The sequence below is a fragment of the Bos indicus x Bos taurus genome, chromosome 3 (assembly GCF_003369695.1).
Source record: "Bos indicus x Bos taurus breed Angus x Brahman F1 hybrid chromosome 3, Bos_hybrid_MaternalHap_v2.0, whole genome shotgun sequence".
NCBI classification, from domain to species: Eukaryota; Metazoa; Chordata; class Mammalia; order Artiodactyla; family Bovidae; genus Bos; species Bos indicus x Bos taurus.
The window spans coordinates 17264451-17284570 of record NC_040078.1 but is presented as its reverse complement, the minus strand read 5'-3'; the positions used below and the strand labels follow the sequence as shown (position 1 = coordinate 17284570).

Genomic DNA, 20120 nt, shown 5'->3' with positions numbered 1-20120 from the left:
CTCAACAAGTCTGTTCTCTCTCTGATGACCTAGAGGTATGGGTTTGGGGTGGAGGTGGGAGGGAGGCTCAAGAGAGAGGGGACATATGTATACTTATAGCTAATTCACATTGTTGTACAACAGAAATAACACAACGTTGCAAGGCAATTATCCTCCAATTAAAAATTTAAAAAAATTTTAAAAAGAAACCTGTTTTGTGTTTCATCTCAGGGGTGCCTTGCTGCTAGCTAGCTGCCAACCAAACTCTAACCCAAACATAAGCAGATACCTATTAGTAAATGTAACCCTTTAAAGAAGGGGTTTAAAGACTAAAAAGATGATGGACAAATGTCCAGCTGACAATCCAATGAGTGATAGACTTTTATTTAGTGGTAATTTCTTAAGCAAGAAATAGGAGAGAGGAGAAAGGAGAGAGCGGAAGATGACAACAGCCGGTAGAAATCATTACGTCTTCTCTCATCACTGTCACAGATGACTGGCTCCTCCATATCCACTTGCTAGCTCTGGTCCAGAGCTGAACAGCAGGTGGAGCTGGGATTCTTGAGATGGGTGTAAGAGCTGCTTTTCAATGGCTTTGAAGAGACAGAGCTCTTGAACAAACAGAAGGAGGTAAGAAAATGAAGATTGGGCTACACCAAGACAATGCATCCAACACCAATTATCCCAGGGGCAGGGGGCTCAATTCTGGCCCACCCTGGACTTTCATTTAGGTTCACTTGGGTTTTATGACATTCTTTATCCACTGTGAATACCAAGTAAACCCTGCATTGGGACTCCCCATCCTCCCTAGTATCTTTACTCTTCTCTTCCCCAGTCCTCTCTTTCTGGACCAGCTCACTCTCATCCACTCAGTAAACATATATTGGGCTGAAGTGAACTCAAGCTCTCAGGTCTGCCCAGCAGCACAAGAGTCAGAGCCATCTTTCCAATAACCACTCAAGATGCTCTACTGCAAACACAAAACTCTTAGATTCAAACTCGTTTTCTTCCAACACAAACCTCTTATGTTTCCTCACTGCCCATTAACAATAGAACTTCCCCAGTGGCTCAGTGGTAAAGAAACTGTCTGCAATGCAGGAGACCCAGGTTTGATCCCTGAGTTGGGAAAGTCCCCTGAAGAAGGGTATGGCAGCCCACTCCAGCTTTCATGCCATGGAGAATCCCATCGACAGAGGAGCCTGGTGGGCTACAGTCCATGGAATCACAAAGAGTCAAACATGACTGAGCATGCACTGCACACATTAACAATGGGAGCACCGGGGAGTCCTCTTTCTTAATTTTCTTAACTTTCCACTAACAAATCCCATAAATTTGCCTCTCTGATGATGTTTGTCTCATTGGCACCCTCTTTCTTCCACACCGCCACTGCCTTCCTTCAGAGTTGGAAATTTTTCTGATTTCTTTGAAACAACCTAGTTCAACTTTCATTCCACCACTCCATTCCCCAATATACCCTACACTGCTGTCAAAAATATCTTTCAACACCTTAGGCATGATCATATCACAATTTTAGCCAAAAATTACTCATGATTCATCAGTGAATGATGATGTCCATTCATCAGTAAATGCCAAGATGAATTTCCTGGACCAGGGTTCAAGGCATCATGTGTGTCTGAGCCCTAGTTGCCTTTATTAATCCTATTACTACCCTAGACACATCCCTATTGCAACCACAAAGACCCCCTGGCCAGGTCTTTGAAAAACCAAGGAAAGAATTTCTTAGAGGCAACCTTTTCCACTCTAGTATTGGAACGGGGCTTAGCCCAACAGGTCAGAACTGGTCAGGGGCATCAGACTCAATTTCTTTAGAATAGGCAAGATTTACCTTAGATTTCAAGGGATGGCCACTCCTTGATTAAAAAAAAAAATCATAGAATCCAGAAAACTGTGAATTTCAGGAAGAGATACTGAGAAAAAGTGCTAAGGTAATCCTTGAATTTGAACCAGGGAGTATGGAGCTTTAAAAATAGATTTTGGAATCTCATGCTAAAAACACAGGGAGGACAGGAGAGTCAAAACAGCTGTGCTAGGTCCTAGGAAACTCTCCTAGAAAGATAAACAACAGCCAAGTTCAAAGGAGTTAAGATTTAGGAGGCTAGGAGAAGAGAGAGAGACCAGGTGCCAACAGAGCTTTTCTGCCACCAGCAACAATAAGGTTCCCTGGCCTTAGAGTTCAGTACCCTTCACCATAGCCTGATTTCACCAGCATGAATTTTGAGGGTTGGGGAGAGGACGAGAGAGTGAAGGAGGTATTGATCATAGCCTATTCTCATGTTCAAAGACTTGAGTTGAGCTGGGAGCTCTGGAGCCATACAACAATTGCTACTTGATGATGTAGCAATGAGGTCACAAGTGGCTGTCTCCTTCTCTCCTCTTCTGGCTTCCTCAGAGCTGGGCAGAGGAACCAGAGGGGAAAATACACCTTCCCGGGCACAGCCATAATATCCACCTCACTCGACTACTTGTCAGCTTCAGTAACAACACAAAGGGGTGAGTTGCATATCAACAACTAGAAATGCCCCATCTTTTACCTCTCCTTTCTGGGGAATGACCCACCACAGCCCAGGCACTGAACAAGGTTGAAATGACAGCTGTGTTTGGGTGAAAATTTCCTCTTATTCTCAGTAGCAAGAGCTAGCTACAATTCATTTGCAAGAGTGATTCTTAACCATTTTGGAGTTCAATGTAATTATCTGTCTCTTCAGAAAGTCATACGGACTTTAAAACAAAAGTAGATTTAAACATTTATTTTTATACTGTTAAAGGAAATCCAAGATGTGCCAAGTTTATCCAACTTGCAAGTATTATTAGAGACATAAGAGCTCTGTCCATATCCAGAAGTCAAACAGTCTATAGAGGAAGACTTAGCTCAGGGCAAAATTTAACAGAGGGGGAAAAGGAATTCCTCCTGAAAATCACGTTTTGTGGCTCTGACATTCATATTTTCAGAGAAACTAGAATTTCCCCGTTTATCTCCTCTTAACTTCTTCCCTCATCCTAATCAACTAGGAGAGGAGTTTCCAGAGTGGTCCATGGGAGCCCACTCATGGTGGGGATTCAACTCTTTCCATCCTCATCCCTCAAATTAAAAAAAAAATCAATTCTTAAGGTTTTGAGAGCTTAGACAGGACATAGAATTGAAATAAGTGTCCTGGGTCACTAAGCCCACTAATATATCCTCCCATTCAATTTCCAGAGGGATGTGGAGGTGTTCTTACAAGAGTTCTTTAACATGGTTGTCATGTCATGGATGCCTTTAGAAATGTGGACTTCCAAACTTATGGACTCCTCAGAATAATGTTTTGTTTTGTTTTATTTTATTTTTAAACTTTACAAAATTGTATTAGTTTTGCCAAATATCAAAATGAATCTGCCACAAGTATACATGTGTTCCCTATCCTGAACCCTCCTCCCTCCTCCCTCCCCATACAATCCCTCTGGGTCATCCCAGTGCACCAGCCCCAAGCATCCAGTATCGTGCATCGAACCTGGACTGGCGACTCATTTCATACATGATATTATACATGTTTCAATGCCATTCTCCCAAATCATCCCACCCTCTCCCTCTCCCACAGAGTCTGTAAGACTGTTCTATACATCAGTGTCTCTTTTGCTGTCTTGTACACAGGGTTATTGTTACCATCTTTCTAAATTCCATATTTATGCGTTAGTATACTGTATTGGTGTTTTTCTTTCTGGCTTACTTCACTCTGTATAATAGGCTCCAGTTTCATCCACCTCATTAGAACTGATTCAAATGTATTCTTTTTAATGGCTGAGTAATACTCCATTGTGTATATGTACCACAGTTTTCTTATCCATTCATTTACTGATGGACATCTAGGTTGCTTCCATGTCCTGGAATAATGTTTTTAAATGAATGAAACAAAATACCTGGGGTTATGGAAGATACTGATTACACTGGTAAATATATGGTTAAGTATGGTTCTTATGTTGAGTTTGGGCAGGGTCCCAGGACCCTAGGTTAAGAACTCCTGCTCTAGGAGCTATGGAACAGAGACAAGGATAAATGCAGAGAAAGCAAAGTAAGGGTGATGAGATCAAGAAATGTTGTCAGTAATGCACTGCAAGGACAAGAAGACAGCCCTTAGATAAGAATTTGGTCTAAATCCTGAACGTGTCCCAGGAAAGGCTTTCTTAAGAATAAGGCTGGGCACAGGGCAGGACGTGTGAGGAGCAGGAGGCCCCCCTCCCACCCTGCAATATGGTCTCCCACAAACAACCTGTCATGTATCTCTTTACAGGGCTCAGAGAATCAAGAAGGAATGTCGAGTGATGATAAAAATAAACCTGGTGAGCCCAAGAATGAGCCCAAGCAATGTGATCCCGGGTGTGAACAAAAGTGCGAAACGAAATGCCAGCCCAGCTGTTTAAAGAGGCTGCTGCAGCGGTGCTCTGAAAAGTGCCAGCCACCAAAGTGCCCACCACCAAAGTGCACCCCGTGTCCCCCATGTCCCCCATCGTGCCCCCCACCCCCAAAGTGCCCTCCACCATGCCCACCGCCCTGCCCACCGCCCTGCCCACCACCCTGCCCTCCTAAGCCATGTGTCAAGTCCTGTCCTCCTAAATGCCCACCACCCTGCCCACCCCCAGAATGAGGCACCAAGGGTGCCACCCAGCCCACTACCTCCACCATCTCATCACGTTCACCACCGAGGGGCTGAGAGCTGAAGCCATGAGCTGACAAGTAAACGTGTTCCTCTGCTGTGCAAGACTTCCTTCTCTTGGTTTCTTGGCAGTTGGGGGTTTGTTGTCTTTCAGCTTTAATACCAGTAAGAAGCAATCCCCTGGGGGCGTGAGGCTAGGACCCAGGCCCTCCACACTCAACAACCTTGGAAGATGGCCATGCATCTGACCCCACCTGCTGCATGGAGGGATGCGGCATCTTCTGAGGGGTGCACCCGGGGAACATGCCCTGTTAGAGCACCACCTGAGAAAGCTATAAACATGGCTATCGAAGTGGCATCCCCGGGGGACTGAGCACAAGGCAGGAAGCGGGCATGAGGGGGAAAGGGAGTGGACATTGGGGAAAGATCCAGCAAAGTCAAGGAAAGAAGTCTGCCATGGCTTTTAGTCCCACTGCCTGATGCTGGGCTGGAACATTCTGAAAACAGGCTGCATGTGTTTAAACTCTAGCTCTGCTTCCCTCTGGCTTCCCTGCTGGCTCAGACGGTAAAGAATTTGCCTGCAATACAGGAGACCTGGGTTCAATTCCTGGGTCAGGAAGATCCCCTGGAGAAGGGCATGGCAGCCCACTCCAGTATTCTTGCCTGGAGAATCCCCATGGACAGAGGAGACTGGTAGGCTACAGTCCATAGGGTCGCAAAGAGTCAGACATGACTGAGGTGACTTAGCACACACACAGCTACAAGGAGTGCACGTCCAAAGTGGCTCAGTTCACCAAAGGGAAGTTTTCATTTGTATTGCCGGGAAGGATATTAGGATGAGGAGAGGGCATGTAAAATTAAAGAGAGAACTGTAGGAACCAGGACTTCAGGACCCAGGAATGTGGACTCACCGCCACCATTTCAATTTCCCTCATCTCCACCAGTCTCCGCTCCTCTTCAGGATGGGTCTCCTCACCCCTTAGAGCCCCCTGCATGCGCCATGGTCCTTGACCAGGAGGACTCAGCTTGTTGATGGATATGTTATGAGGCACTCCTGTTATTTCCAGAAAAGAAATCTGATTGCTTCTGTCCAAAAACAATGCCCAAGCTCACAACATCTGAGCAGAAGTAGGTTTAGGATTCTCTACTATCACAGAGGTAATGAAAGAGGCCAAATCTGTGGTACTTCCTGTAGAATCATGGCCCATAAACATCTTTCTATCCCTTTGAATCTGGAAAATGGTTCAGGACAGCAAAGGGTACAGTAAGTACAAATAGTTCAAAATGTGCCCAAGAAAAGACATCTGCGGCCCCCACTAGGCCAAGGTCATATAATCAGCTGGTTGCAGAAGCACTTTTAGGGCACAAGAGCTAGACAAGGCCTTTAGGGTACAATCCCCTCATTTCTTCAGATGTCAAAATGACCAGTTGTCTTCTCTGACATGCAGAGCCTTGAGGGTCTCAGAGTCTCCTAGCAAGAATGGGAGCTTGGCACCCACACTGTAGGGTCCTGCAGAGAGGTTCCTCCTGGATGCAGGAACCTCTGAAAGTCTGATGTAGGGAATCAGGGGAGGTGGGGCACGTTCAACTGTTGGTAACAGGTGGGAAACTCTTCCACCCACTAGAAATCCAAAAGAAAAGAGGGAGGAGAGAGAAGGAAAATAGAACAATAAGGTATCATTCTTATTCACATATTTAATGGCCACTTTTTGATGCTAGAATAATTTTTATTTAAAAATTTAAGTTAATCTTTTCCCTCTCACCAAAACAAATCTCTGGAATAAACACATCAAAAAGACAAAACATAAAAGCACCAGAAGAAAACTATTCAAATAATCTGGGTATGTGATGGGTCTTTGCAGGCATAACCCCAAGGCGGAAACCATATTTATGTATCTAAACTTATGTAAATACATAAATATGAAATTATACATAAAATTTATAATGATCATTTTTAAATAATAAACCCCAGAACCCCAATGCTAAACACTGTGCCACTATTGGTGAAAGTGTAAATAGACAAAATTCTTTTAGAAAATAATTTGAAGAATATGATATGTATCAAAAGCATAAAGTGATTCAACTCTTGGACCCAATTGTTCCTTGTCTTGGAATTCATGCAAAGAAAAATAATTCCAAAATGAAAAAAAAAAGTCTATATAAAGCAAATTATCACAGTGTGACTTAGAGACAATTCAATCTAACAGAGATTTGGATAAATAAATTTTAATGAAACATTAACTTATATGCAGAGTACATCATGAGAAACGCTGGACTGGAAGAAGCACAAGCTGGAATCAAGATTGCCGGGAGAAATATCAATAACCTCAGATATGCAGATGACACCACCCTTATGGCAGAAAGCGAAGAGGAACTAAAGAGCCTCTTGATGAAAGTGAAAGAGGAGAGTGAAAAAGTTGGCTTAAAGCTCAACATTCAGAAAACAAAGATCATGGCATCTGGTCACTTCATGGCAAATAGATGGGAAAACAGTGGAAACAGTGTCAGACTTTATTTTGGGGGGCTCCAAAATCACTGCAGAGGGTGACTGCAGCCATGAAATTAAAAGATGCTTACTCCTTGGAATAAAAGTTATGACCAACCTAGATAGCATGTTCAAAAGCAGAGACATTACTTTGCCAACAAAGGTCCATCTAGTCAAGGCTATGGTTTTTCCAGTGGTCATGTATGGATGTGAGAGTTGGACTGTGAAGAAAGCTGAGCACCAAAGTATTGATGCTTTTGAACTGTGGTGTTGGAGAAGACTCTTGAGAGTCCCTTGGACTGGAAGGAGATCCAACCAGTCCATTCTAAAGGAGATCAGCCCTGGGTGTTCTTTGGAAGGAATGATGCTAAAGCTGAAGCTCCAGTACTTTGGCCACTTCATGCAAAGAGTTGACTCATTGGGAAAGACTCTGATGCTGGGAGGGATTGGGGGCAGGAGGAAAAGGAGACGACAGAGGATGAGATGGCTAGATGGCATCATCGACTCGATGGACGTGAGTATCAGTGAACTCCGGGAGATGGTGATGGACAGGGAGGCCTGGCATGCTGCGATTCATGGGGTTGCAAAGAGTAGGACATGACTAAGTGACTGAACTGAACTGATATAAACATTAATGGAATGTATGGCATAAACAGTTATGTTTAATCCAAAATTTCTATAATAATAATAATAGAAGGAAATTTGTCAGCATTCTAGTCACTTTAGGACAATGGAGTTATGGGTAACCAGTGAAGTAGTTTTATTTTCTGCCTTTTTATTAATAGGCTTCTATTTCTTTTGTAATAGGAAAAAGTGATATAATCATGAATGCCTCAGAGACCCTCAAGCTCCTCTCATTTGCTCAAATGAACAAAAAAAGAAAAGGAAAAGAAGGAAGAACGTCTTTCTCCACCTCTCCTCTCCTGAGCACGCCTCTGCTCTGGTGCCTGCCTCCAAGGCATAGGATCACAGTCCCACAGCCAAGCGGCTCCATGGCAGTGTGGGTCAGGGACTGGGGCTCTCCTGGGGGCCCTGAGGATATGGCACAGACTGGATGGAGGCCAGCTCTGAGAACATGAAACCATCCATCTGCCAATTTAGTTCTCTTTTCTACTATGTAAATGAAACAAAAGATAGACATCTCTTAATGACTACTTTCCCAGCGGGGGAGGGGAAAAAAAAAAAAAACCTGGATCAAAGGCAATTCAGCTGGAAGATGGCTGGAACATGATGAGTGTGCCACCTTCCAGCAGAATGCCATAATTACTCCCAGCCCCAGCAGCAGTCACCTGCTCCAAAAGGTAGAGGGTTGTGTAAATAAGCAACACATGAAGAGTGGCACCCTGAGAATCTGTGCAGTGCCAGGCTGATGGCTCTCAGATAATGTGAGGGGGCAGGACCAAGCCTTCTCCTTTCCTGGGAAAGCCGTTCTGAGGGTCCTTCAGAAGGGCAGAAAGAAGATACTCTACCCTAGACTCCCTTGCATCACGTTTTCTCTAGAACCAGGGTGTGTACCGTCAGTCTTGGAAAAGCACTTCTAAGTCTTCCAATGAGGCCAGCTGGGGACAACAGGCAAGGTGAGCCCGTGCTATGAAAAGATGTGCACGGAATACAAGGATGTCTTACTTTGAAGCTGAAAGGAACCTTAGCGATCATGTTCACTAATCCCCCACCTCTACACACATGCAACTGGGGAGATGGCAGGAAGTAACCAGTTACCAAACCTGTGTTATTTTCCCATTCTGCTTCTATGTGACCAGATATTCCAGCCAGGTACACATACAGGCTCACCCTGGGAGGCTTTATTGATGATGACAAGTCATAACTGCTTCTATGTCACAGCTGTTAATGGTCAGCAAACAGATCAGTAAATACAGAAAGTCAAATGCCAAATATTAATATAGGGATTCTAAGATACAAACGGATCATAAAATGCATACTGGGGTATTTTTAGTTGCACCTGTCTTCCAGGTACAGGAAACCTCAAATAGCTCACCTAAAGAGCTCCATGCTCTCTCCCAGGCTAGGAGGAAGTGATGCTCAGCCTGAAAGCTATTCCCCAGCTGGGACCCGGGAGATCACGAATCACAGTAGGAGTCAGAAGGGGACTTTGTCATCACTGGATATGAGAGTTGGATGCGGCATTTAACAGGCCCTCAGTGTCCAGGTGAGGAAACAAAATTCCAGAGAGGAAAACAATGTACCCGAAGTCACAGTGGCTTAGTTGTTGGAAGAGTACAGGATTTCTGACTCTATTTTATGCCAAGATTATCCTGAACCCAGACTCAGAGGGAAAAGGACTGAAGACCAACATCAAGCCCAAACAACTTGGGAATACTATTTCCCCCATTTTCTGTTAGTGGTCTTTAACCCAGAGGTCATGAACCCCCTGAAAGTGAAGGTTTGTATATATAGATACATCTTCATGCATGAGTTGAATGCTCAGTTGTTCAGTCATGTCTGACTCTTTGTGACCCATGGACTGTAGCCCACCAGTCCATGCGATTCTCTGTCCATAGAATTCTCCAGGCAAGAATACTGGCGTGGGTCGCCATTTCCTTTTCCAGGGCATCTTCCTGACCCAGAGATGGAACCTGCGTCTCCTGTGTCTCCTGCATTGGCAGGAGGATTCTTTACCATTGAGCCACCTGGGAATGTCTTCATCACTCCCAAACTGTTAAGAACTACTTACTGGTCTGTGTCTTTGTTGCCTCCTTAAAGTTATAAAGAATCCCCAGTACAGTAGTTTCCTAAATGTTTTTACATGGACAGGCCCCTAGCCCAGACACGAGCTCACCATATAACCTCGAACAAGGCCCTACACAATTTTGCACCTCAGTTTCCTCATCTTAAAAAAATGCAGCCAGTAAATGATTCCTTGTCTCCTGTTTAAAGCACATGCTTGGCTAAAACAAGCAGGTGGAATCCATGGGCCCTTCTGGGCCCATGGCCTGTGATCCAGAGCCCCTCCCATGACCTCTGAGTCAGACTCCCTGTGTGGTGACACAGAAGGAAAGGAAGTGAGAAGAGAAGTGGACTCAGCTCCGGGAATCCACAAGCTCCTTAAGCTCTCCAGAAGCACCTGCTCCCCAGGAAACAGGACGAGATACATTCAGCTTTATCAGAGCCGCTGTCCTATGATAGGCTGATGGGATCAGCCGAGTGATTCAGAGGAGTCTGGGAACTTTTACGATATGAACAAAGGAGGTAGTTATTTGATGGGAAAGGGGAAAAAGCAATGTCCTGCACACACCTGACTCTCTTCTGCTGACCCTATTTAATTACACCCTTGTTCCCAATAATGACAGTTACAGAAATCTAAAATCTTAAATCTCAGGTGGCATTGAATCAGACTGTCCCCAGTCTTGCTGGAGGGCTAGGGATGATTAGAGAAACTACTTAGTCACCATATCTTAAGATGTGGGCTGGGACAATCTCCCCAAAGGTGTCCCAGCCCCGATCCAAATACTGGGCCACTAAGGCTGATTTTTGAGTGTTCAGACTCCAAATACTCCATCTCTGTACCAAGGAAAAGACAGGTCACCTAAGGTCACCCAGCCACCTGGCTAGATCACTGCCACGTGCACAAGATAGAAGACTGGGCCTTCCTGTGGGTGGATTGCAACCCAGTCGAGGAGGAAGAGCCCACAACACACATGTACACTTCAAAGTCATGTAGCTATGAGGCTAACCATTCATGATCACATGTATGGTATCACCGAATGTCAGAATTGGAATGGACTCGACTGATTTCTAATCTAACTTTCTATTTTAAATATGATGAACATGAAGCCAGAAAGGGCCAGGGACTTGCCTGAAGTCACACATCTTGCTGGGGACAGAGCCAGGTCTCTGGAGTCTCTGTACAGAAGTCTGTCTACCGCAACTCAATGCATAGAAAAGTACAAGTCAAAGACCAGGTGCTGGGGGGACTCGGAAAGGAAATAGGACAAGGAGGACTGGGGGGAGTCAAGAAGGCTTCATGGAGGAGGTGAGTCCTGGACAGATTCAGATTGCTCTACAATTCTGTAAGTAGCTTGATGGCCCTAAGTGTTGGTACCTATATTTTCTAATTTATTTGTTACAAGAAATCTGTGAAACAGTATTATCCCTTTTCAACAAAAGGAAACTGAGGCTCTAAGAAGCTAAATAGCTTATCCAATATTACACACACTGTATGTAACAGAGTCACCCCTAAGTCAATGGGATCCCGAGTCCATTCTTTCTCCATGCATTATTGAAAGCAAGTCTTTGTCTGATATGCTTAAAAAAAGGAGTATTAAGCTGGGAATTTAGTTCTTCATTTGAGATTTCCCTCCCCAGAGTCTCCAAGAGCCTCAGACACTGGGAAGGCATGTTAATTTTCTGTTACTGCTATAATAACTCAACACAACTTTAGTGGCTTAAAATATCAGAAATTTATTATCATCCAGTTCTGGAAGTCATAAGTCTGACATAGGTCTCTCTGGGCTAAAATCAAAATGCCAGCAGTTCTACATGTCTTTCTAGAAGCTCTAGGGGAGAATCTCAGATCTAGAGGCTGTCCACATTCCTGGGCCAGGGTCTCCTTCAACATCTACACAACCTGCAGTGGCCAAATCTTTCTCACATCACATCACTCTGACACTGACTCTTCTGCCTGTTTGCACTGAAGTACCCTTGTGATTGCACTGGACCCACTTCAATGTGATCGGCTCAGAGTCGGTCCTTTTCAAGGAGTTGAAATCTGGGCTCCTCCTAACTGCCTTCACCCTCCTCCATGAGAAGTTTCTCCATTGTTCTGCACATCTATTTGGTCTCCTTCTCCCTCAGCTCAGCCAAAGACACAGAAATCCATTCTGCATGAGCAAGGTCTTCTGGGGGATCCTGCTGCAGAAAACTTGGAGAATTCAACCAAGCAGGCTTCCTCCCCTAATCTCCCACCCATCTCTTTTCTGCATCAGCCTTGGCCTGTCCTCTCAAAAAGCTCCTAATGAAGATGCCTTCCTCCAAGTTCCCTAGAAGGTCCCTGCCCACCCTCCTTGCCTGGTTAATTCCTACTGTCCAGTAAAACATGGCACAGACATCTCATCTGGAAGCCTTCTAGAACCTTCCACTCAGGGCTAGTGTAGTGGCCTTCTTCTGGGATGTGGGGGCTTAACTCTGTCCATCTTTCCCATGAGACTGTGAGCCGCTTGAAAGCAAGGCCACAAATGACTGAAATAAAGAATGAAACAATGAATAAACTCAACAACAGAGAATGCCTTGCTTCCTAGGCCTCCCAAGGAGTTGCTTTGTCTCTTAGACCAATGGCCCTCAACCTTTTTGGCACCAGGGACCGGATTCTTGGAAGACAATCTTCCCATGGAGGGGGATGAGTTAGGTGGGGGGTGGTTCAGGTGATAATGCGAATAAGGGGGAGGCAGCAGATGAAGCTTCGCTAGCCCGTCACTCACCTCCTGCTGTGTGGCCTGGTTCCTAACGGCTACAGACCAGGGACCCCTGTCTTAGACAGCATTCCACAGAAAAGATAAAGGAGATGAAGAGGGAAATGAGAAATGGAAGGAGGAGATGAAAAACGAAGAGAAGAGAAAGGAAGAGGAGAGCCCCCCATTCTACATCTGATCATCCAGTTCCCAGATTCCCCAAATGACCTATCTCTTCAGATACTCCCATAGGTCTTCCAAATCCTCTCCTGGTCCCCCGCACCCCACGCCCACTGCAGCCTAGAGGATTATGTCCTCACAGGAACGTCAGCACCACTCCCCTGGCTGGCCTATGTCCCCTCCCCACTCCAGCATCTGTCCCTCCCCAGGACACTGAGGGGGCCAGGCTAGTGCTACATCAATTCTCCATGTACCAGTCCTGAAGGCCAAAATATCACCTGGTCTCCCCCAGTTCACCTTTTGAAAACTTTTTCAGGAACAAGCATCCAAAAACTGTATAAATCTTTGAAGCTTTTCTGATTTTAGCCTCTTTTAGGAAATGACCTAAACCTATCTCTTCAAGCTTTACAGTCCCTAAAAATTGGTCAACTTTAGCAAACAAGCACAGGTCACCACATTGTGATTACAGGGCTTCTTGTACAATGAATGTTTTCCCATTTTCCAAATCCTTCTCTGCCTCCCTTTGTCTCCCATTCACCTTCTTCCTTCTTTAATTAATGTGTTTACTCCATCAATAATCATTTCTCTTTCACTTACTCAGTCATACAGCCCCCACCACCTAATAACCTACAACCCAAGATAGAAATAAGATCTTGTACACAAACAACTGGAATTCCTAAATAACAATCCATGCTAAGTCACTTTAGTCATGTCCAACCCTTTGCGAATCCATGAACTGCAACGCGCCAGGCTTCCCTGTCCTCCACCATCTCCCAGAGTTTGCTCAAACTTATGTACATTGAGTCAGTGATGCCATCCAACCATCTCATCCCTTGTTGTCCCCTTCTCCTGCCTTCAATCTTTCCCAGCATCAGGGTCTTTTCCAATGAGTCAGCTCTTTGCATCAGGTGGCCAAAGTATTGGAGCTTCAGCTTCAGCCTGCCAGGTTCCTCTGTCCAAGGGATTCTCCAGGCAAGAATACTGAAGTGGGTTGTCATTTCCTTCTCCAGGGGATCTTCCCAACCCAGGAATTGAACCTGAGTCTCTTATGTCTCCTGAGTTGGCAGATGGGTTCTTTACCACTAGTGCCACCTGGGAAGCCAATGACAATGGTAAATGTCATATGAATAACACAAACAAGATACTGTGAGGGTTCAGAAAGAGACAAAAGTGTTTCTAGTTTAACCAGGAAAGGCTCCTTGGAAGACAGAAGACTAGAGTGGAGCCTTGACAAACGCTTAGGATTTCAAAAGGCCCAGGAGAGGAAGGCACACAAGATGGAAGTGACAACTCAAACAGAGATTTAAAGTAGAGCAAACTGGGTGTGCTTGCTTTGCAACTTTTCCTTTCATCCCTCTAACTTTTATTAACCTGAGTTCTAATAAAAGTTTTTCCAGAAGGCAAAGTGACAGATCCTTGGTCCATCCTGTTTTCTTGGTCACTATGAAAACTCTGAGAAGCTAACTCCACTCTTAGAAGTGTCATAAATCAAGGTTGAGAAGATGAAGATTATCTGCCTTCTCCCTTCTTTTTCTTCCCCTCCACCCTACTTTACAACCCGAGTGACAAATGACTCCAATTTCCCTCCAGATCTCCTTTCAAAAAATCACTCTCTGCAGGAGGCCGTAGGTTGTCTGTCAATTTGGGCCCTATCTTCCTCGTGTCCAAAGGAGTGTGACTTTGAAGAAGGATCTAGTAGAAAGGACTGAAAGGGTCCATATGTCCCTTGACCCAGACAGACTTCAGACTTTAGGCATACATTTTTACATGGCTGAAGATGAGATGAGCAAGGCGGATCTTATCTCACCACATCCTGAACCAGTTTGGGCAGACAAGGGACCCAGTCCTAGTTCTGAGGCTGAGATAACGTTTTATGAACATTCTTTTGCGGCTGCCTCTAATGAGAGAGATCTGATGGGAGCCCCTCCCTGCTGAGGTATGGTGAGGACCCAGAGGCCAAAAGAGAGGCTGATTAACAGGCATCCCAAGCAATGACTCAAACCATGGGCAATTTCAGACGAAGCTCGTTATGGTGACTCCACAATTAAGACCTCAGCCCACGTGGCCAGTCAGTCTTGCAGGAGGCTGGACCAAGCACTGTATAAAAGTCCTACCAGCCTGGGCTCCTCCATCCACATCCTTTGTAGAAGCTTCTAGAAGATCAGGTAAGTGGGGACATCTGTGCCCTCTCTCTCACTTTCAGTTCTGTCTCTGGGAGACTACTATTCTCTTCCTCCACTGGACTGTACTTTCTATTGATTTTTTGAAGTGATTTGCCACTTCTTAGGGCTTCCCAGGTGGCTAATTGAAGAGTCTGCCTGCCAATGTAGGAGATGCAGGAATCATGGGTTCAGTCCCTGGGTGGGGAAGATCCACTGGAGGATGCAATGGCAACCCACTCCAGTATTTTTTGCCTGGAGAATCCTATGGACAGAGGATCCTGGTGGGCTACAGTCCATGGGGGTCACAAAGAGTCAGACACAACTGAGGATGCACACACCACACCATTTCTCACGCTTCTCACACCATTCTATGTATTCGACCTAGTTCCTTGCAACTCAATTTCAAAAGGATTAGTCAAATAGAATAGAAAGAAAAGATCTATAGGGGGACTGGAGTTTGAGGGTTGGGGGCTATAGATATTGACAAAAGCTGTGAGAATATCCTCAACCAGGAGATGGGCGTCAGAAAGAGCTGAAGAAGGGATAGAAAGAGAAAGGAATAAAAACCAGCAGAGAAATGAATTCTTAGGGTTAATAACCATTTATTCCCCATTCCCCTCTCTCAGACCTTCATTTTCAGCCTTTTATGGTTAATGTATATATTTTCAAAGCTTATGTTTGTTTCAGGTCCTGCCAATCATCCTAGGATGTCCTTCAATGAGCAGCAGTGCAAACAGCCATGTGTGCCTCCTCCATGTCTTCAAAAGACCCAAGAGCAGTGCCAGGCAAAGGCTGAGGAGGTGTGCCTCCCCCCATGCCAGGACCCCTGCCAAGAGAAGTGCCCAACGAAAGTTCAAGAGGTGTGTGTCCCTCAGTGTCAGGCATTAAGCCAAGACAACTGCCCACAACAAAGCCAAGACCCATGTCTCCCTCTGTGTCCAGACCAATGTCCATCTCAGTGCACGGAGCCCTGCCAGGAGTTATCTCAGACAAAATGTGTGGAGGTTTGCCCACAGAAAATCCAGGAGAAGTGCTTACCCCCTGGCAAGGGGAAGTAGGTGCTCATAAGGCTATGTGGGGGTCCAGAAGATGGTCCCAACCCCAGCCCACATCATGGTGACCTTTTCTTATGGGTACCTCTGTGTGCACCCTGCTATCGCCTCCTGGCTTCCTCAGGACTTGGTCTGTGTCTCTGAAGACAGTTCTCTCCGTATTTCCTCAACCTCTGTGAATACATATGGTTGTCAACAATCTATTAGAAGGTCTTAGCTGTCGGAATGGTGTGGTTATCAAGGAAGACCACAGAAGCCCAGCTCAGCTCCCTTGGGGCAAAAATTCACCCTACCCTGGGTGTGTAACAGCCAAGGATGCCTCCATTCATCTTTCAGAATGTCAACCTCTCACTTGAGTCTCAAAACAAACTGAATTTTGATGGACTTTGCACCAATCACCACCACCACCACCAGAAGTGAGGAGAAGAAGTTGGTGGTGTTGCAAAACTAAAAAACGGGATAATTTTGTATCTGTATCCCAAAACAATGACAGAAAGTGATTAGATGTTGAAATGTTGGCTTTGTTTTAAAAAATGAAACTAAATGAAATGTAAATGGTTGATTCCAAATAGCAAATAAGGAAAGATGTGATTAGATGTTTGGGGTCCTGGTGATTGATCTTTGTGCCTCATTGTTGACCTGCTTTAGGCCCTTAATTTCTGCCTTGTACACTCTTTAGAGATGGATTTGTGACTGTGTGGTGCAGGCTGCTGTCCTCCAGATTCTTTGCCTTCTTCTCCCTGGTGAAGGTAAAATGCAGAATAAAGCTGATTGTAAAACATTCCTGACTTGATGTGTGCTCATTCCTGCTGTTCTTGTGATGATCATTTTCTCCTTTTTTGACAAGTCTCAAATAGGAATAAAAAACAGCACTCCAAGATGTACAGAACAGCCATGCTGAAAGAGGCCTCCTTAAGGGGTACCCAGACCATCCCACTCCCATCCACAACATATCATAGGTCCACCCATGCCCATATTTCATGCCTGAGAAAATCCAGCTGAGACTGGGACTTCAACACTTCAGGTCCAGGATTCTTTCCACAACAGCATCTTTCCTCTCTGACCCTTGCTTTCCAGAGGAAAGGACTAATATGGGAGGAGGGGCCTTCAATGGAAGAGCCATGATACCCACAAGCATAGCATCCCTCTCTGAAGGAAAACCCAGGTGTGCTTCTAAGATGAACACAAACTTGAGGGCCAGAACTGTGTGCCCTATCATCTGGCCAGGTTTCAGAAAAGCCAGACAGCCTGGTTCACCTCCCTGCACCCTGTTACTGCCCCCATTTTATGGAGGAAACACAAGGCTGTGAGCTCTGGGTTTGCACCAAAGGGCTGAGGAGACTCCAGACTTATAGGCGAGAATCAATGGTGGCTTCTCAGCTGTGCCTGGAGGTCTGACCTGGGCCCTGAGACTTGAGTCAAGGGCCAGGCTCCTGAGGGCTAAAGGGACTCCTCCTTCATCCTCAGGGACCCCCTCCTCCTCAGCCTGTATGGCTATGCCCCCATGGACAGCCTGGCCAGCCCCTCCCTATAGGCTGTGTGAAACCTGAGGCCTCAGCTGTTTGGCTGAACTGGGGTCTTCCAGCAGCTGGGATCACCGAAGGTCTCAGTCTGAGATTTTTCTAAGGTGAGAAAGAACTGGAGGGTGACCCGAGGGAGATTTCAAGTGGCAACATGGAGCCCTCAGACACTCACTGAGTCTACAGGTGGCAAGTGCCAGGACCTGCAATCTACGCACATTCTCTACAGGAATCCTGACAGCAGGTGGAGTATATTGCCCCTTTGTTAAGGAACCAGTCTGGCTTCACAAAGCTAGCAAGTGGTGAAGTCAGCATTCTAACCAGAGTTTCTCTTGACTTCAGAACAGACTCTTACTTGCATGAGGAAATTGTGCATGGCACACAGACAAGATTTCCAGAAGCTGTGTTATTCTCATTCATGCATTCATCCGCCTATCATTTGCTCACTGATCACCTACCAAGTGCTGAAGATCCAAGCAGGCAGCATCCCCACATAGGGCTAGAGAGCTGTCTTTCCACAAGGCACGTGTGCCAAGGGACACGTTACAAAACCTCCCGCACATATCAAGCCCCTGAACATCTCCAGAGGTCTGAATCAGTTCTCTTGCCTCTTTGCCTGCTTGGACTAAGTTTTCTCTTCCATTTTCCAACTGTGGAATAAGCCAGCTGCTCCACAGTGACCAGATGGCTCAGCAGATAAAGAATCCACCTGCAGTGCAGGAGACACAGGAGACACAGTTTCAATCCCTGTGTCAGGAAGATCCTCTGGAGCAGACAACGGCAACCCACTTCAGTATTCTCGCCTGGGAAATCCCGTGGGCAGAGGAGCTTGACAGGCTACAGTCCATCCAGTAGCAAAGAGTCAGACACGCTTGACACGATTGAGAGACAAACACTTTCCGCAACACTTTCCCCAGGGCCCCAGCTTGCAAGGAGAGCCTTGCCAGTAGTGCAGCTTCTGACTGGGCTGAGGAGGCTCAGGGACATTCCTCTAACCTGGCTCAAGCCCAGGGAATGTCTTTGATCTCTGGCACTAAAAGCGTGTACAGAATCGAGTCCAAGATCAGATGCTCAGGTGCTGAGCGGAAGCATGAGGCGGATGAGCAGGGAGAGTCCAGCAATATCAGAGAGAGGACAACCCGCTGATTACAGGGGAGGCCTCAGCAGATGGGGGAGACAAACCTGCAGATGGCAGATAGGGGAGCAGACATCAGGGAGCCAGCAGGCCCTCATCAAGCTCTGTCATGGGAACTGCCACACCAGGCTCCTGCTCATAGAACTCTGCCCAGCCCTCCCTGCACTGCTGCGATGCGGGCTGAGGCCCCAGTGACACAGACCCAGGCCATGGAGACAGCCAGGACCAAGCCCCACAGCAACCACACTTCCCCAGCTGTTTGCATCTGAGGTGAAGCCTTTCAGAAAGGGGTGGGGGGAGGGGATCACCAGGGAGATTCCCAGATGCTACAAGTCCTAGTTGACAATTGTTAAAGAACCAAACATGAATGCCGTAGGCTTTTTGTTTTTGTTAAGTTCTTACTGAATTTGTTACAATACTGCTTCTTGGCTGCATTTTTTGGCCATGAGACGTGTGGGATCTTATCTCTCCTACCAGGGATTGAACCCACACCCGCTGCGTTGGAAGGTGAAGTCCAAACCACTGGCCAGCCACAGAAGTCCCTGAGTGCCATGGTTTTAATATACCCCTCCACCACAACACCCACAGCCACATAACCAGAACTAAAGCTACCCTGATTTCCCCCAAAGTGTTGACTTCTGACCATTAGCAAACTTAAGCTTTCCTCCTGTCAGCATGATCTCATAGTTTCCCAGCCAATCAGCTACAGAAGAGTAGTTTTGGGTGGTACTATTACCCAAAGAGAGTAATTCCACATAGCACTGTTACCACCGCAGGCTTCTGGTGGCCAATCATGATAAACAGCAATGTACTTCCTTACTTTAGAAACTGAGCTGTAACCCTCAATTTCTCAGAGTCTTGCCATTTTCAGCTTGAAGCCTTTCCAGTTCTATAAACTGTTCTTCTGTACAATTAATAATCTTTTACATTTTCCCCCAACTTGGTTTTCATTTTTGACTCAGTTAACTCAGTATGTGGCACATGTGGCCCCATGGGCTCCGGGTACCAAGAGAAGAAGCTGCAAAGTGTCAGGAGCACACAGGAGGTTGGTGGGGTTCACCCCCCCCTCAGGTAACTGTTTGTGGAGAACCGCCCTGTGCAGGAGGGAGGGGGACGCGTGACGGAGCAGCAGCCTGAAGACTCTCACTTCAGTGAATATTGAAATCTATTTAGTCCAGAGAAGACACTGCCCAGAGGAGCAGGATAGTGGTGCTCAAGTATTTTAAGTGACTTTGTGAGGAAGGAAATGGATTTCTATGAGGTTACAAAGGATGGAGTTGGAACCAATGGACAGAAATTACAAATTTGGGTTCAGTTTAGTTATTTAGTTACTTTCTGCCACTGTGAAAGTGAAGTCGCTCAGTCGTGTCCGATTCCTTGCGATCCCATGGACTGTAGCCTACGAGGCTCCTCCATCTATGGGATTTTTCAGGCAAGAATACTGGAGTGGGTTGCCATTTCCTTCTCCAGGAGATCCTCCCAACCCAGAGATTGAACCCAGGTGTCCCACATTATAGGCAGATGCTTTACCCAGCTTTCATATAATGAGATCT

The 20120-nt window shown here is 45.9% G+C and overlaps 2 protein-coding genes across 2 annotated transcripts; both read left to right on the top strand.

The window, feature by feature from the left end:
* The first annotated feature begins 2364 nt into the window (after positions 1-2364).
* LELP1 (late cornified envelope like proline rich 1) lies at positions 2365-4733 on the top strand. The gene is made up of 2 exons (XM_027538325.1): positions 2365-2490; positions 4266-4733. Exon 2 carries the CDS (start codon positions 4287-4289, stop codon positions 4617-4619), a length of 333 nt encoding a protein of 110 aa, XP_027394126.1. The 5' UTR covers positions 2365-2490; positions 4266-4286; the 3' UTR covers positions 4620-4733.
* Positions 4734-14806: 10073 nt separating this feature from the next.
* Positions 14807-16693, top strand: PRR9 (proline rich 9). Its single transcript, XM_027538324.1, has 2 exons — positions 14807-14863; positions 15548-16693. The coding sequence occupies exon 2, from the start codon at positions 15568-15570 to the stop codon at positions 15916-15918; it is 351 nt and encodes a 116-aa protein (XP_027394125.1). The 5' UTR covers positions 14807-14863; positions 15548-15567; the 3' UTR covers positions 15919-16693.
* Positions 16694-20120: the final 3427 nt, after the last annotated feature.

Bases quoted from the DNA above. Each gene is read 5' to 3' on its own strand.
- PRR9 (XM_027538324.1), top strand. From the start codon at position 15,568: ATGTCCTTCAATGAGCAGCAGTGCAAACAGCCATGTGTGCCTCCTCCA.
- LELP1 (XM_027538325.1), top strand. From the start codon at position 4,287: ATGTCGAGTGATGATAAAAATAAACCTGGTGAGCCCAAGAATGAGCCC.